At 43.8% G+C, this 14,820-nt stretch overlaps 1 protein-coding gene across 2 annotated transcripts in view; it reads right to left on the bottom strand.

Annotated features, from left to right (window-relative positions):
- Positions 1-639: 639 nt before the first annotated feature.
- LOC124879101 (septin-7-like) overlaps positions 640-14,820 on the bottom strand; it is a 40,264-nt gene continuing 26,083 nt past the window's right edge. The window contains exons 5-15 of one of the 2 annotated variants that reach the window (XM_047383416.1): positions 14,388-14,488; positions 12,707-12,841; positions 11,344-11,461; positions 10,456-10,548; positions 10,205-10,301; positions 8,765-8,816; positions 8,423-8,548; positions 7,997-8,017; positions 5,628-5,763; positions 5,397-5,542; positions 640-1,431 (exon numbers count right to left, since the gene is read on the bottom strand). In XM_047383416.1, coding sequence (XP_047239372.1) covers positions 1,395-1,431; positions 5,397-5,542; positions 5,628-5,763; positions 7,997-8,017; positions 8,423-8,548; positions 8,765-8,816; positions 10,205-10,301; positions 10,456-10,548; positions 11,344-11,461; positions 12,707-12,841; positions 14,388-14,488 — 1,062 coding nt within the window. In that variant the 3' untranslated portion in view covers positions 640-1,394. The remainder of the gene's footprint in view (positions 1,432-5,396; positions 5,543-5,627; positions 5,764-7,996; positions 8,018-8,422; positions 8,549-8,764; positions 8,817-10,204; positions 10,302-10,455; positions 10,549-11,343; positions 11,462-12,706; positions 12,842-14,387; positions 14,489-14,820) is intronic. The other variant, XM_047383417.1, reaches the window with a different exon arrangement.

Genomic DNA, 14,820 nt, shown 5'->3' with positions numbered 1-14,820 from the left:
GGTTTGTTTGGCACATAACTGGCCTAGTGTGCAGATAAGCAGGACTTTCAGCCAATTTAAAACACTGGGGATAAACCTGGAACTAGACAAAAGAACCACATTTAATTTCCTAATGCCTTCATTGATCTCAATGTTGTACTAAGTTCCTGCATCCAGCTTCAAACCTTTAAAGCAAGGCCGGTTATCAGTTTCTTATTTCGTATTTTAACAAGTTCCACTTTCCAAATTGCATTATTCCTCCATCATACCGTTTCTGGTATGTCAGTTGGCTTTCCTCACTCACAGTAAATCTAGCAGGTGCTTAGTCCATATTATTGTTTAAATGTGTTAAAGTTAGAAAAACAAATAAATGTTATGAAGAACATTATTATAATATGTAATATCAGCAGCAGGAAGACTTGTTTCTTTTCAGTTTTAAAATAAAGCGATTAGATCATGTTTCATATATTAGTTTAACATTTTTGTCTATTTTTACTGAAAGTTATCATGCCATGAAAATCTCATACTGATATAATACAGTATAACACTGCTGTATTATACTGTATTTGTGTTGTGACTTACAATCAAGATCCTTTATTTTTCCCATCAGTTTCATAATGTGACTTTGTACATTAAAAACATGACATTACAATAAAAAAGGGCAGTCCAACCAATGTTTAATGTTGTTAACCTGAAGCATGACAGCTTCATGTTCTCCATCTACCACAGAGTGCTGTCCGCTTCATCATCGTTTGAAATACGTTTCTGTTGGAAAATATTATGCTAAATTTGTAGAAGCTGAAAATGTCAAATCCAAGCACCCCACAAACGATTGTCCTGACTTGTTCCACTCTGAGATTTCTGTTTGGTTTCCAGGAGCAGGGCTGGAGAACACCAACTATAACAAACAAAACACAACACCATCTCTATACAAAGGCCAATATAAAAGAACAGAAGGTAAGAAAATATTAATAATCACGATTAAAGACTGCTACTCCTGGTTACAGTTTTAGTTGAAGCAGCAGAATACAACAGTGGCTGAAGTTCCCACCAGCCTCACACTTTCAGTGCACAGGAAGTGAAGGGTGGACCCTTTGTTTGGGTTTTTGGCTTGAAAAGATCATGCAACATAACCTATTCCCAAAGCAGAAGAACAAAGAACGACTGAACTCTTTGCATCAGAAACATTCAAAAGTGGTCTTTCTTCTTTGCTGACATGTTTGTGTGCTCCAAAACACATCCAGAACTAAAATAATAAGGGTAATTAAAAGTTAAATTCAGAGAGACAGTGCTGCCCCCTGGCTTTCATTCGATACACACAGGAAGATGGTCAAATGGCAGGTGTAGTTTGACCAGGAGATGGTCTGACAGTCAAAGCTGGCAGTTTGGCAGATCATAAGGAACAGTCCAGAGAATTAAAAGATCTTCTTCTTCTTGCCCTTGTCAATGGTCCTGGAAAACCAAGAGCAGAAATGCAGAGTTAGACATTGAACACATTCATCCACAGTCTATGTAGTATTGATATGATTTGTCAGTAGAATAAACTTAAAGTTGCTGATACATTAATGCAGGAATCAGCCACAAGATTAGGACCACATGTCCAATGATGGGGATGTCTACCTCAAACTGCCAAAGCAGCTCTAACCTGCTTGTAATGGAAGAGGACTTCAGATGAATCAGCCTCACCGTGAGCTCTTTATTGGCGACTCCATTTCCAGATGTATATTTGGACTGGGAAACTGGGAAATGGGGCATTTGGGGGACAAAACCTTTGTCTTGTTCATACATGATCCTCCTGTGGAGACTCTGGAAATGTCCTTCTTGGTGGTTTTAAGGTTGTAGCTGAACAGTAGACTCAGAAGTAAGAAGCTGGTGGTAGAAGTTCTCTGTATTATGGTTTGTAAAGCTAAATGGGAAACTTCAATGTTCCCAAAAGGCAGACTTTAATGAAAGTTGGGTGTCATCTCTGCTCTGCTTTGTTTTGTTTTTGGTGTCACTTTTTCAGGATAATTATTATTTGAAGTTTATCCTTGATTCAGAAAACATTCAAAATTAGTAATCCATGACTTTCTGTTTCTCTGGAGAATACATATGATGTGACACAGTGACAGAAGCCACTGGCCACAAGGCTGGATGGGGACCCATATTCATGTTGCCACCACAGTGAGCACGACGTAAAAACATCTTTAGAGCTAACTTTTAGTAACCTGCAGCAGAGTGGCATCTTGGGTCACAGGGTCTCCATAGCAACTATTAGACACCGCCTACATGCCAGCTAGCAGGATAGGAGGGATCCCAGGTAAAAGCCTTTTCTGTCTAAACATGTGACTTTATAAAACTAGAATATTCCTTGGAACCTCAGTGCAGGTTTCTTTAAGATTGTTGCAAATTTATTACAAATAGAAATCTAATAAATCACTTTTACGTAAGTATCCACAGCCTGATCCACCTTTGGCAGCAATTACAGCCTCAAGTCTTTTTAAAGATGATCCCACAAGCTCAGCTCACCTATCTTTAGGCAGTTTCACCCATTCTTCTTTGCAGTAGATCTCAAGCTCCATCAGGTTGGATGGGGGATGCCTGGATGTGCTTTGTTCAGATGAGACCAATGCTGAGCTTTTTAAAAACAATCACTCCAGGTGGGTTTGGAATGAAGCAAGTAATGAAGATTGAAATAAGCACCCCATGTCCACAGTTAAGCATAGCAGAGGCTCCATGAAGCTGCAACCTTGTGAAATGTTAGAGGAGTGCCCACTCTGCTAACCCACCTTTGGGTCACCCAACAGTGTGACTGCAGCTTTAAATCTTATCAGTGCAGACTTCTATTTGAAGCTGCTGAGTTTGAGGGTTGATTATCTGGTACTCAGGAGGACATCATGCAAAGAAACGTACTCATAAGATCAGAGCATCTAGTTTTCTGCTGCAAGTAAAGATATAGTAACTGAATTTCAAAATATGCCTCAGATGTGAAACATCAACAAGTTTTTGAAATTTTAGCATTTAATGTGTGTACTCGCACTGGCCGCTTTATCTGGGACCGGGTTGTGTAGGCAGCAGACTCAGCAGAGATGCCCAGACGTCCCTCTCTCCAGACACCTCCTCCAGTTCCTCCAGGGGGGCCCAAGGTGTTCCCAGGCCAGCCGAGAGACATAGTCCCTCCAGCGTGTCCTGGGCCGTCCCCTGGGCCTCCTCCCGGTGGGACGTGCCTGGAACACCTCCCGAGGAAGGCGTCCAGGAAACATCCGGTATAGATGCCCGAGCCACCTCAACTGGCTCCTTTCGATGTGGAGGAGCAGCGGCTCTACTCCGAGCTCCTCCCGGATGGCCGAGCTCCTCACCCTATCTCTAAGGGAGTGCCCGGCCACCCTACGGAGGAAGCTCATTTCAGCCGCTTGTATCCGTGATCTCGTTCTTTCGGTCATGACCCAAAGTTCATGGCCATAGGTGAGGGTAGGAATGTAGACCGACCGGTAAATTGAGAGTTTCGCTTTTCGGCTCAGCTCTCTCTTCACCACAATAGACCGGCTCAATGCGGCAGCAGCACCGATCTGTCTGTCGATCTCCCGCTCCATTCTTCCCTCACTCGTGAACAAGACCCAGACAGGAGCTTCCCTTCAACCTGAAGAGGGCAAGCCACCTTTTTTTTGGTCGAGAACCATGGCCTCGAAATTGGAGGAGCTGATCCTCCTCCTACCCCCTTCACACTCAGCTGCAAACCGCCCCAGTGAATGCTGTAGGTCTTGGCTAGAGGGGGCCAGCAGGACCACGTCATCTGCAAAAAGAAGAGATGAAATCCACTGGTCCCCAAACCAGACCCCCTCCGGCCCTTGGCTGTGTCCAAACTTCCTGTCCATAAAAGTTATGAACAGGACCGGTGACAAAGGGCAGCCCTGCGGGGTCCAACATGCACCGGGAACAGGTTGGACTTAGTGCTGGGAATGAGCACCAAACTCCTGCTCTGCTCGTACAGAAACTGGATGGCACCCGATTCCATGCTCCTGGAGCACCCCACACAGGGCACCACAAAGAACACAGTCGGATGCTTTCTCCAGGTCCACAAAACACACGAGGACCAGTTGGGCAAACTCCCATGAACCCTCGAGTACCCTGCAGAGGGTGTAGAGCTGGTCCAGTGTTCCACGGCCGGGAAGAAAACCACACTGCTCCTCATGAAGCCGAGGCTCGACTATCGGCTGGACTCTCCTCTCCAATACCCTGGCGTAGGCCTTACCAGGGAGGCTGAGGAGTGTGATCCCCCTATAGCTGGAACACATCTTCCCACCATCCCAGTCTGCCAGTCCAGAGGCACTGTTCCCACCGCCAATCAATGTTGAAGAGGCATGTCAACCATGACAGCCCCACAACATCCAGAAATTTGAGGTACTCGGGGCAGATCTCATCCACCCTTGAAGCCTTGCCACCATGGAGCTTTTTGACCACCTTGGTGACTTCAGCCTGGGTGATGAAAGAGTCCGACAGTCCCTGCTTCCAACAGGGAAGGCGTGACGGGAGGATTGAGGAGATCCTCGAAGTACCCCTTCCACCGCTCGATAATGTCCCCAGTCGAGGTCAGCAGCCTCCCCACCTTCACAGTAAATAGTGTTGGAGAAGCACTGCTTCCCACTCTTGAGACGCCGGACAGTTTGCCAGAATCGCTTCAAGGCTGACTGGTAGTGCTCCTCCACGGCCTCACCAAACTCCTCTCAGGCCGGAGTGTTTGCCTCTGCCACCGCCCGGGCCGCGGCATGGTTGGCCTCACGGTACTCTTCAGCTGTTTCAGGAGTCCCACAAGCCAACCACAGCTGAGAGGACTCCTTCAGCTTGATTGCATCCCTTACTGCCGGTGTCCACCGCCGATTTCAGGGATTGCCGCCGCGACAGGTACCACAGACCTTACGGCCACAGCTACGGGCGGCAGCATTGACAATAAAGGCGGAGAACATGGTCCACTTGAACTGTATGTCTCCAACCTCCCCTGGAACCTGGTCAAAGCTCTCCTGGAGGTGGAAGTTGAGCTCAAGGCTCCGCCAGATGTTCCCAGCAGACCCTCACTATAGCGCTTGGGCCTGCCAAGTCTGTCTGGCTTCCTCCTCCTTCCCAGTGGATCCAACTCACCACCAGGTGATGATTGGTGGACAGCTCAGCCCCTCTATCCACCTGAGTGTCCAAGATATACGGCCGAAGGTCCAAAGACATGACTACAAAGTTGATCAGCAGCCTCCTGCCTAGAGTGTTCTCATGCCAAGTGCATTGACTGGCACCCTTATGGACAATCTGTGACTGGCACAGATGTCCAATGATGAAACGATCAGATCGGCGAGGCCATTCCTCCCAATCACATCCCTCCTCCCCTCACATTTAACGTGATCATCATTTAATACTCGGGCTCCTTTTAACAGCTTCCTGTCAACCATTACCGTGAAGCCTCTAGCTTCTGCTGCTCCAGAATCCTCTGCTGGGTCTCCCAGGTGGCCTTATCCTCCTCGTACTGACGGCGTTTATCTTCCAGTTCTTTATACTGAGCTTCCAGGTTTTTCTTCATCTGCTCATGACGCCTCTGGAGCTGCAATGACAACAGAATCCTTTCTGAGATCTGCTCAAGAAGTTGAAGGAATTACAACAAACTAAGTCTTGCCGCATCATTGTACCTCAACTTGAGAGTCTTTGAGCTTCTGGAGCTTCTCTTTGACCTTCATTTCAAACACTTGCTCCATTTCCTGTTCCATCTTCATCATCTTGGCCACATGCTCCTGTCGCTCCTCCTCCATCTGTGCTAAAGGACTCCTGAAGACATGAAGAAAGGTTCATACACACAGCACATAGCAGCAAGAGTGCAGAAGCTCAGGCATTTCTGACATCCCAGAGGAACGGCTCACAACACTAGTGAGCAGAGGTGTGCTTATACCCACATGGCAACTCTTTGACTTCAGAATCAGGATAGGGGGAGCAAGAAGAACTGAGAAAGGAGGAAAAGCTCAATTTGATTGGCATTGCTGGAAGCCTTCTATAACAGATGGCTTTCAGAAAGGGTTATAGCTCCAAAGTGGCAGAGAGGAATCCATGGACAGCTGCAGTGGTTTCATAGAATCATGTTTTCTGAAGGATAAACTACAGGCTGATTTCATAAACGTCTCTGTCACCAGTGTCACATAGTCAGGGAGATAAACTAGCTCCTTGTTTCTCACTTAGCAGAATGGATGGAAGCTAATACCAGCTTCTGCATTGTGACGTATTAGGAAGACTCTCAGTGCGGCTGAAAAACAGAAGCTGACAAAATAAAATCTCCGTCGTTCAGCTAAACTACGCTCCCCATGACAAGCCACTTCTAGCTTCCTTAAAGGATTAACCAGATCACTGAAAAATATGAATAATATAATACAAGGACTTCAATATTCACATCCAGTAATTTATTAGTGGAGTTTATGAAGGGTGCACGCAATCTGAATTCCTGGACATTTTAGCATTAAACAAATATTTTCTCCCAGATTCTGTTCTTTCTAAAATATGTAATATCCTTTGTAGAAACTTAACCTTAAGTTCGTTCTGGCTCTTTTAGGTTCCTCAAAGTGAAACTAATCTTCTCATTAAGCTAGTTCTGCTGGAACTTTTAGTGTTTCTGTTCTACCTGCTCCCTTACAAACCAATTGTAATTTACAGTACTTTTTTTTTTTTTTATTTGATTTTTTATTTATCCTCTCCCTCTCTGCTCCTCCTTTCCTCTTTAGCTCTCTCTGTGTGTTTCTGCGCTGCTGTGACAAACAGCCTCTGACGCCAAAAGACAGAAAAAAGAAAGGAGAGGGCAACAGGCTTTCTGTCTTCAGTCTGGAGCTTTAGGGAGGCAGATGCCTGAGTGAGCTACACAAATGACGATTAAAAAATCAAGTACGACCAGAACCGAGCCCTTGGTCCTGCCCCTCAGGGATAGCTGAGCGGTCCAGGGCAGCGGCCAGACTACCAGGAATTGTCCCAGTGCGCCTGGTGACAGAAGCCACCTCTTTTAATGGCCAATATTAATTTACTAGTGTTGGCATCAAGGCCAGAAACCAAATTGAACAAAATTCAATTGACAGTATGGTGATCTTTATGGCACAGTAGCTATACCTGTTAACATTATCATGCACAATTACCACACTGCTTATAGATTTATGTTTAGGGAAATGTACATATTTCTACATATCATAACATCGATAATTTTCTCATCTTTAATTTGAGCCATATTTGATAAAAATCAGATTAGATATAAGGACGCTACGATTATTTTCCTGACAGATGCATGCTCATCCTGCATCAGAAAAGCATGACTTTGTTGACATGACTCAATGTATACCAATGGTGCCTGGATGCACAGGTCACTATCTATAGTGGCTAATAGGCAATGTCCTATCCACTAATATACATCAATGGTGCCATATACTTTACAGCAGAAAGAGGCTTTCCAAACAAGCTACTTGTTCAGGAACTTTAATATGCGAAGTGAGAGAGATGGAGGTTTAGGTTTTCTCTTTGAGCTTCCCATGGATGGGAAGTTGCTTTGATGTCCACCTCTGGGAGGATGGGCAGTTGTCTTGAATGCTCTCATTTTGTAAATAATCTCTCACTGTGGCACGATGAACTTTAAATTATTTGGAAATGAACTTATAACCCTTCCATGACTGATGGCCAACAACATTTTCTTCTCATAGTAATTTATTACTGATATCTTCACTCCCTGGACCTCCAGTAGGACCTCCAGCTGATCTTCCCTGGTTATGAAAGCAGCATGGACACTCTCTCCTTTCAGCTTTTAGAGCACAACTAATGGTGTTATGTGTTTTGTTTTCATGTTCATCTCATGTTGCATTCTGCCTGGTAAGGATTAGTTGCATTTTCAGGATTCCCTGATAAAACCTTAACATTTTAAACCGTGACCAAACAAATGAAAAGTATTGCAGCTGAAAAAATGAACAGTAAAGAAATAAAGAGAGGGGTAAAGCTGTAGCCTTTTATAGAGGGAATGAAGAAATGAGGTAACACTTACATGCCATCAGGTGTGTCAGTTCTAAAAACAAAGAAATGCACAAACACTTAGCATGCTGCTATAAATCATGCATTAGCGTGTGTGAGAGTGCTGGTGGGTAGAGATGAATGGTGCTGTTGGATTAGCAGTCAGATGGTGCCTCGGTTAATGTTGTTGGATTAAATACAGCTGATGACCAGTTAGTGGGGGGTTAGTGCTGGACCATTTGGATAAGGAATCAGTAAAGCTTTGAATTTGTAAGCTTCAGTCAGCCTGTGAGTTGCTGATGACTTGGACCTGTGGCCCACAGGGAGCCTCAGGGTTATACTGGGAGAAAACCTAGCTCATACCATGAGGTTGGGTCACAGATCTAATCCTACGGGCCTTTGTTTCTTTCATTAATGTGTCCTGTAAAGAGCTGGTGAGCACTTGGGTATAAAAACTCACTTGGTTAGCTGCCCCTTGTTCTTATTGTTGTCAATCCCATTATAGTTGACTGCAGCAAGCTTCCTGCTGCGATAGTTCTCATAGTGAACATTGTTGGTTACATCCTTCAGGTCCTGCATATGGGTCCTAAAAACAAAGAAAAAAAAAGAATATGAATGATTCAAAAGTCTGCTACCTTCTCCAGGGGACAAATGAAGTGAACTATTCAGAGCGATCCACTGCAGAAACAGCTATCCATTATTTAAGATGGATTGATGTCAAGTTGCTGTGCAGAGGAATGTGTTTAGAAACTGCCGTGGCAGGTTAGTGGGTTAATGTAGAGAGATGTGAGCTTTTACTCACCTTATAAGCATGTTACGGAGAATTGTAAAATCACAGTGATCTCCATTTTCAACTGCAGAAGAGATACATGGTTTAGATGGTGCTAATTAAACTGAGATATCAAAAGAGGAAAGGAGCACACAGTGAGGGAGAGGGATCAGGCCTCATGTCTCATCTCCTATGAGACAGCTTTCATTAAAAACATAAATCATTTTTCATCCTATCTCAATGGGAACTAAGCAGCAGGGAGAAAACGATCTGCTGCAGTTCCACAACATCCCACAGTGTGGCATCAGATGCATCCCTCCCAGAGTGCAGCACAGTCCTCTGAGGTTTCTCTGTGGTAGAGTGACTTGCATAGCTTCTCAGGGACCTTGCCCTCCCTCTCTCTCTCTCCCTTCCCGCCTGCTCTATATATTTACGCTGACATGTTGCCAGAAACATTTTTGGTATTCCAGAACTCACTCCCAGTTGACGGCCAACCCTCGCCAAAAGCCAGTTTCATAGCAGCACACCCACAAGCCATCTAATTGGCCATGTTATGTTCAGTCCTTCAGCTGTTTGTTTTTCCACATTTAACCAACAAGCAGATTCTTTATGAAGTGGAACTTCTGCCCTGAGTTGGGCCACATTTATTCGCTCCTCTTTATGCTGCAGATGTTTGACAGGTCTTCCCACAGAGTGACAGCAGCTTCCTGTGTCACGTCAAACAGTGTGAAACTTTCATATCCTCTGCTGAACCCAGGGAACCTATAGTTTCTCAATGATCTCTGCCCAGGCTTTTGTTCACATGGGCTACAAATGTGAGTCAGACGCTGGTGCCTAAACGTTTCTAGTTTATCTAGATGTTTGCTTTTCAACTGCAGTAACTTACAGAGCTGAAGCAACTCCTGTGTATATTTATAAGCTTTGAAAAACTGGACATAAAAAGTTTATAGATTATTATGGCAGCTGTGGATATAACCATCATAGATGAACCTGATATTCTACAGTCTTTGTTTCAAAAAGAATCAAAAAGCCCAATCTGCTAAGTTAGGTCATGCTGCCATCACCTAACTAATCAGTGAAATATAGAGTGAAAACATAATGGGTTGTGGAGCTCATCAAGCTGACATCAGAAAATGATATTCACAAGTGCATTGCAAAAGTATTCACACCACATGCTTCAATGGATCTGATCCTCTCTCTCATATTCAATGAATCAGAATGTGTGTTTTCATTAGCTGTAAGCAGAAAATCATCATATTAACAGAAATAAAGGCTGGGAAACATCCACCGGTGTGGAATTAATCAATACTATGTGTTTCACTTGGTCAATCATATTCTCATTTATTGAATGGATCTGGGCTTTCACTCTGACAAACTAGCCTCAACATGACTGTGGACATGGTGCTTTCCTGTGTGCACGAGTGGGATGTTACATTGTAGTTGATCTGTTATTGATGACCTCTGAACTCTCACCTTCAGCCACACCCCAGGGGTACTGCCTCCCACGAACCCGTTTCCCGTTGACCTCGATAATCGTGTTGCTGCCAACTACAGCTAAGGGTAAACGATCCTGCAGAGAGGAAGGAGAGGACCCAACTGTTAAACACCTCAAGGACAACTGCTAAAAATACACATCAAGGCCTGCATCTTCACAAACACTCAAAGAAGCTACATAGCTTGGAATAATTGCAAATGTCACACAGGAGATATAAGGAGGAGCTGACCTTGATTTTTCTTATCATCTTCATCTCCTCGTCAACATCTGTCTCTGGGAAATCGTAGATTTTGATTTTATGCTCATGGATTTCTTTCATGATCTGCATGCAGTGTAGAGGGAGTGAGATGTTAAACCAACAGGAAAGATGATCTGAGGTGAGCTGAGCTCCATGTGAGACAAATACATCAATAGTCACTGTGGAGGCTGGTCAATACCCCCAGGAGGGATCTGGCCATCAGCTGTGTGTGCTTTAATGAGCCACTCTGACACATTAACTGCACTGATAACAGCAACGTTTGCTTCACTACTGCTGCTTTATACATAAACTAAATGGGGAACAACACAGTAGGAACCAAATACATGTAGAACATCCTCTATCTGATGTATGAGGCTACACAATAAAGCTGCAGAGGCTCCACACCAAGGCTAAATTATTGCAAAGTTTACAAGTATTACATTGCTAGCTTTACTTTGAATGAGGAAATGCTCGAAATGTTTAACCGTATTCAGAACCAAGCAGATTAATATGAACATTAATGTAACCAGGTAACTGATCTGAAAATCCTCAAAACTGTTGCAAAAAACCCAAACACATCAGAGCAGGACTAAATCAAGTGGAACTTTTTCAAGTAATTCAAATAATTAGGTTTGGTTCTTTAATACAACATAATCAGTAAGGACAGGTTGTTTATTGGATTGGTGTATCTGTCTATTTGCACACAGAGCAATGTTCAGAGGGGCCCAGCCTGCGGATGCCTTCACGATTAAAAACAAGAAAAGAGAGCTGGAGAACCATTACTGCTGATATGTTCTCAAAGATCGCTTCTATAAATTCAGACCAATTCATGCTGAACAGAATGATGAGAAGTGCTGCAGCTAGACGTTACACACATACCTGTTTTTTGAACTGTTGACACTCTTCAGGAGTCATTGTGTCAGCTTTGGCAATGAGGGGAATGATGTTGACCTTTTCATGTAACCTCTTCATGAATTCAGTGTCTAGAGGCTTCAGCCTGGGGACAGCAGCCAGTTAGAGAGTTTTACATTTAGTCAGACAGAGAGATTATAAAGATTATAGTGCAGGGGTCTCCGACTCCAATCCTCCAGAGGTACTGTCCTGCAATCCTTTCATTTGATTCAGGTGTGTTGGACCAGGAGTGCACCTAAACGTTTCAGTACAGTAGGTCTGGAGGACTGGAGTTGGAGACCCTTGGTAAAGTGGTTGAAATCATGACAGCTGGACTAAATCTTCAAACAATGCTAATCTATAAATTCTGACAGATTTAAGGAGCCATAAAGGGGGGTTCTCAAAGCATTAGATCATGTGAAGGTTGATGCTACGGTCAGGTCTGGTACTGTGTCAGGACTTTCCTGTGTGCTGTAGACAGTGTTCCAGGACCACAGCTAGAGACAACAGAGCTTTGGTTAAATGTTACTGACCCACTCATCTGATTTTAACCATCCCACACAAACTTAACAACATAAGACCAATGTGTTTATAATACGGTTGCTCCCAGTTACATCCCCAGCCTATGAATGCTGTAGCTTCTATAACTGTTGCTCTGACAGACTGAAGACTTATCTAGAGAGCCAGACTCACCATTCAGCAGCTGATGTTGCAAATAATTGGTCCCTTATGGTGCCTTTCATTTTGCCAAGAGGGACCTCAGAGGTGGACTATGTCCACCACACTGGGTCAGTACAAGCATCAAAGACAAAAACCCTCTTTGGTTAAGCGGTCCTGTGTGGCCTAGCGAGTAAGACAACTGTGTGAGTACGTCTGGCAGCAGCAGCAGCCAAGGCACAGATGAGAGGAATGAGGTCTCCAGGTCAGTGAGCTCAGGGCAGATTACACCAACATTATTCCAGCCTGTTAGCCTGTAGGAGGCCACTGAATCAGGCAGACAAAGCAACAGCCCAACGCAGTCTCTGTCTTCAGATCCAAGTCTGCTAAAAGTAATACAGGAAAAAGCTTCCTTGCTTGTATTTCTATTAACAAACATATGTTTAGTGTTTAAGCACTAGAACTCTTGACTGTTCTGCCAGAGAAATCCCTCAACATCACAGAAACATGATGAAAGAAACTGGGTGAAAAATCCATAATAGAATCTATAATTTTTCCAGCCTGGTTTATTTCACGGCTGCAACTCTGAGCTGTTTAGCATGCTCATGCTATGTTTGTGTAATACTGTAAGAGTCAAAACATAAGTTAAACTACCTACAAGTTCAGCACAGTGAATAAATCCAGCAGGACGTACCCATGTCCAGACGGAGCAATGAAATACAAGCAGCAGTGAACTCTGCTGTCTGGCATTTGCCGCCTGTTGACCCGCGATTCTGCGTTGAGGAAGTCTTCAAACTTACTATCGATGTGGTCAGTCACTGGCTGCCAGCTGTGGAGGGGACCAACTGTTAGAATCAGTCACAATTTAACAAACACTCAGTTTAGAATCTAAGGTTAAATATCTGAGCATCTTACAGTTCATTAAATACAACATTTCTGCCAGCTCTACCTTCACTGATTCCTTAGCTTTAACAGAGTAAGCAGCAGCCAGGGGAAACATCTCAACAATGATCTTATTTTAATTATGTCCAGATAGGCAGAGGCGGCTGATCTGGTGATATCAGATCATGAAGGATTAGAACATGTTGACAAACAGCCAAAACAAAGAGAGTGTGGTGTGGTCTATACAGCACATTCTGCTTGTTGCTGTTCTACGCTCTTGTACAGATAACTTTCCTAGCTTTAGGTCTTTCTCTATAGAATTCGGCATTGTATTATAAATGAAATGTGGCAAGACAAAATATCTGATTCAGACGTGCATTGATCAAATGAAATCATTGCTTCTGAGTTAAGCCAAACAGCCTGAGACTGACTACTGCTATTGTGTTCTTTTGGTTTGTCAAAAGAGAACAAACAGAAAGTAGCACAAAGTAGTGCAGAATTGTGGAGAGAAAATAATACACGGTTTCCAAACTTGATTAACTAATAGAAATCTGAACAGTGTGGAGTGCGTTTGTATTCAGCCTCCCTGAATCAATACTTTGTTGAACCATCTGTCAGTGCAGCTGCAGACCTTTCCAGGTATGTCTTAAGCAGCTTTTGACACTAAGATTTGCTCAGACCATTTGAAATAAATAGCTCAAGCTCAGTCAGATCAGATGGAGAACATTTGTGAACATCAATATGTGCACTTAGACTAGGCCATTTCAACACGAGTATTCTTTGAGCTATACTATTAGATTATGGTTCTGGCTGTATGATTAGCATCGTTGTCATGCTGGGAGGTGAAGCTCCTCGTCTGCCTAAACACTGACCAGCGTCCTAGTCTCTGTTGAAGAAAGGTTTGCCAACAGGATGATGCTGCCACCACCGTGTTTCACATAGTGCATAGTCTGCCAGTTATGTGCAGTGTTCTTCCCTAGACACATCACTTTTCCTGTAGGCCAGAAAGGGTAATTTCCACAAATGTGCTCTGTCCTTTAAATGGCTAATGGTGAACTGCAAATGAGAGTTGTTTTTTTTCCCACAGTGGCATTCTTCTTACCAGTCTTAAAATAAAGGCCAAATCTGTCGAGGGCACTACTATTAGTTGTACTGTTGACAGGCGATTCTCCTTGTGGATCTCTGCCACTGCAGGTGATGGACTGAATCACATCTTCAGTCCATCATCTGGAAGATGCTCAAAGCTTGGGAAGTTGTTTTAGAAGCTAACACTTGTTCAGACTCCTTTGTAAAAACAATGTTGAAACCATGAATCATCTCCTTCCACCTCACAGCTATGTGGTGGTCTATCACAGAATACCCCAATAAAATCCACAAAGGTTTATGGTTGGAACCTGACAAAATGTGAAAAACATTAAGGAGTGTGAAAACCTTTGCAAGGCCCTTTAAACTATAGAACAGTATAGTGAACAGTACCAGATAGATGAGCTCACCAGTCACTGTTGTCCACAGCATCTCCAAAGCCAGGAGTGTCGACGATGGTTAGCAGAAGGTGGACCCCTCCTTCCTTTATCAGAACCTTTGACTGCTCCACCTGTGATCATGTAGCATGAACAGAGAAAACAGGGCTTGTGTTAGTTATTGTTTCATTCAAAAACAAAACCCTTTGCCAAGTTACAGCATTTCTTAATACGCTCCATGTTCTGTCAACATGGACGGGTCAGCACGTGTACGTTTTTATAGACCAACATATAAACTTTCTAAAGTCTTTTTTAAACAACAGCAGCAAATCCACAAAATAAGACGTAAGAGCAGAAAGGAACATGTTTGTTTGGGGGGTCAGAGCAACCAAGTGAACAAAGATGCCTCTGAGCACGTCACTAAGGCCCGAGGGGGCCGGGCTGTGATCAGCAGACCAGTGTGGGG

This window comes from Girardinichthys multiradiatus, chromosome 13 (assembly GCF_021462225.1).
Source record: "Girardinichthys multiradiatus isolate DD_20200921_A chromosome 13, DD_fGirMul_XY1, whole genome shotgun sequence".
NCBI lineage: Eukaryota > Metazoa > Chordata > Actinopteri > Cyprinodontiformes > Goodeidae > Girardinichthys > Girardinichthys multiradiatus.
Note: the sequence above shows the minus strand (reverse complement) of the source record. Positions and strands in the feature narration are given on the sequence as shown.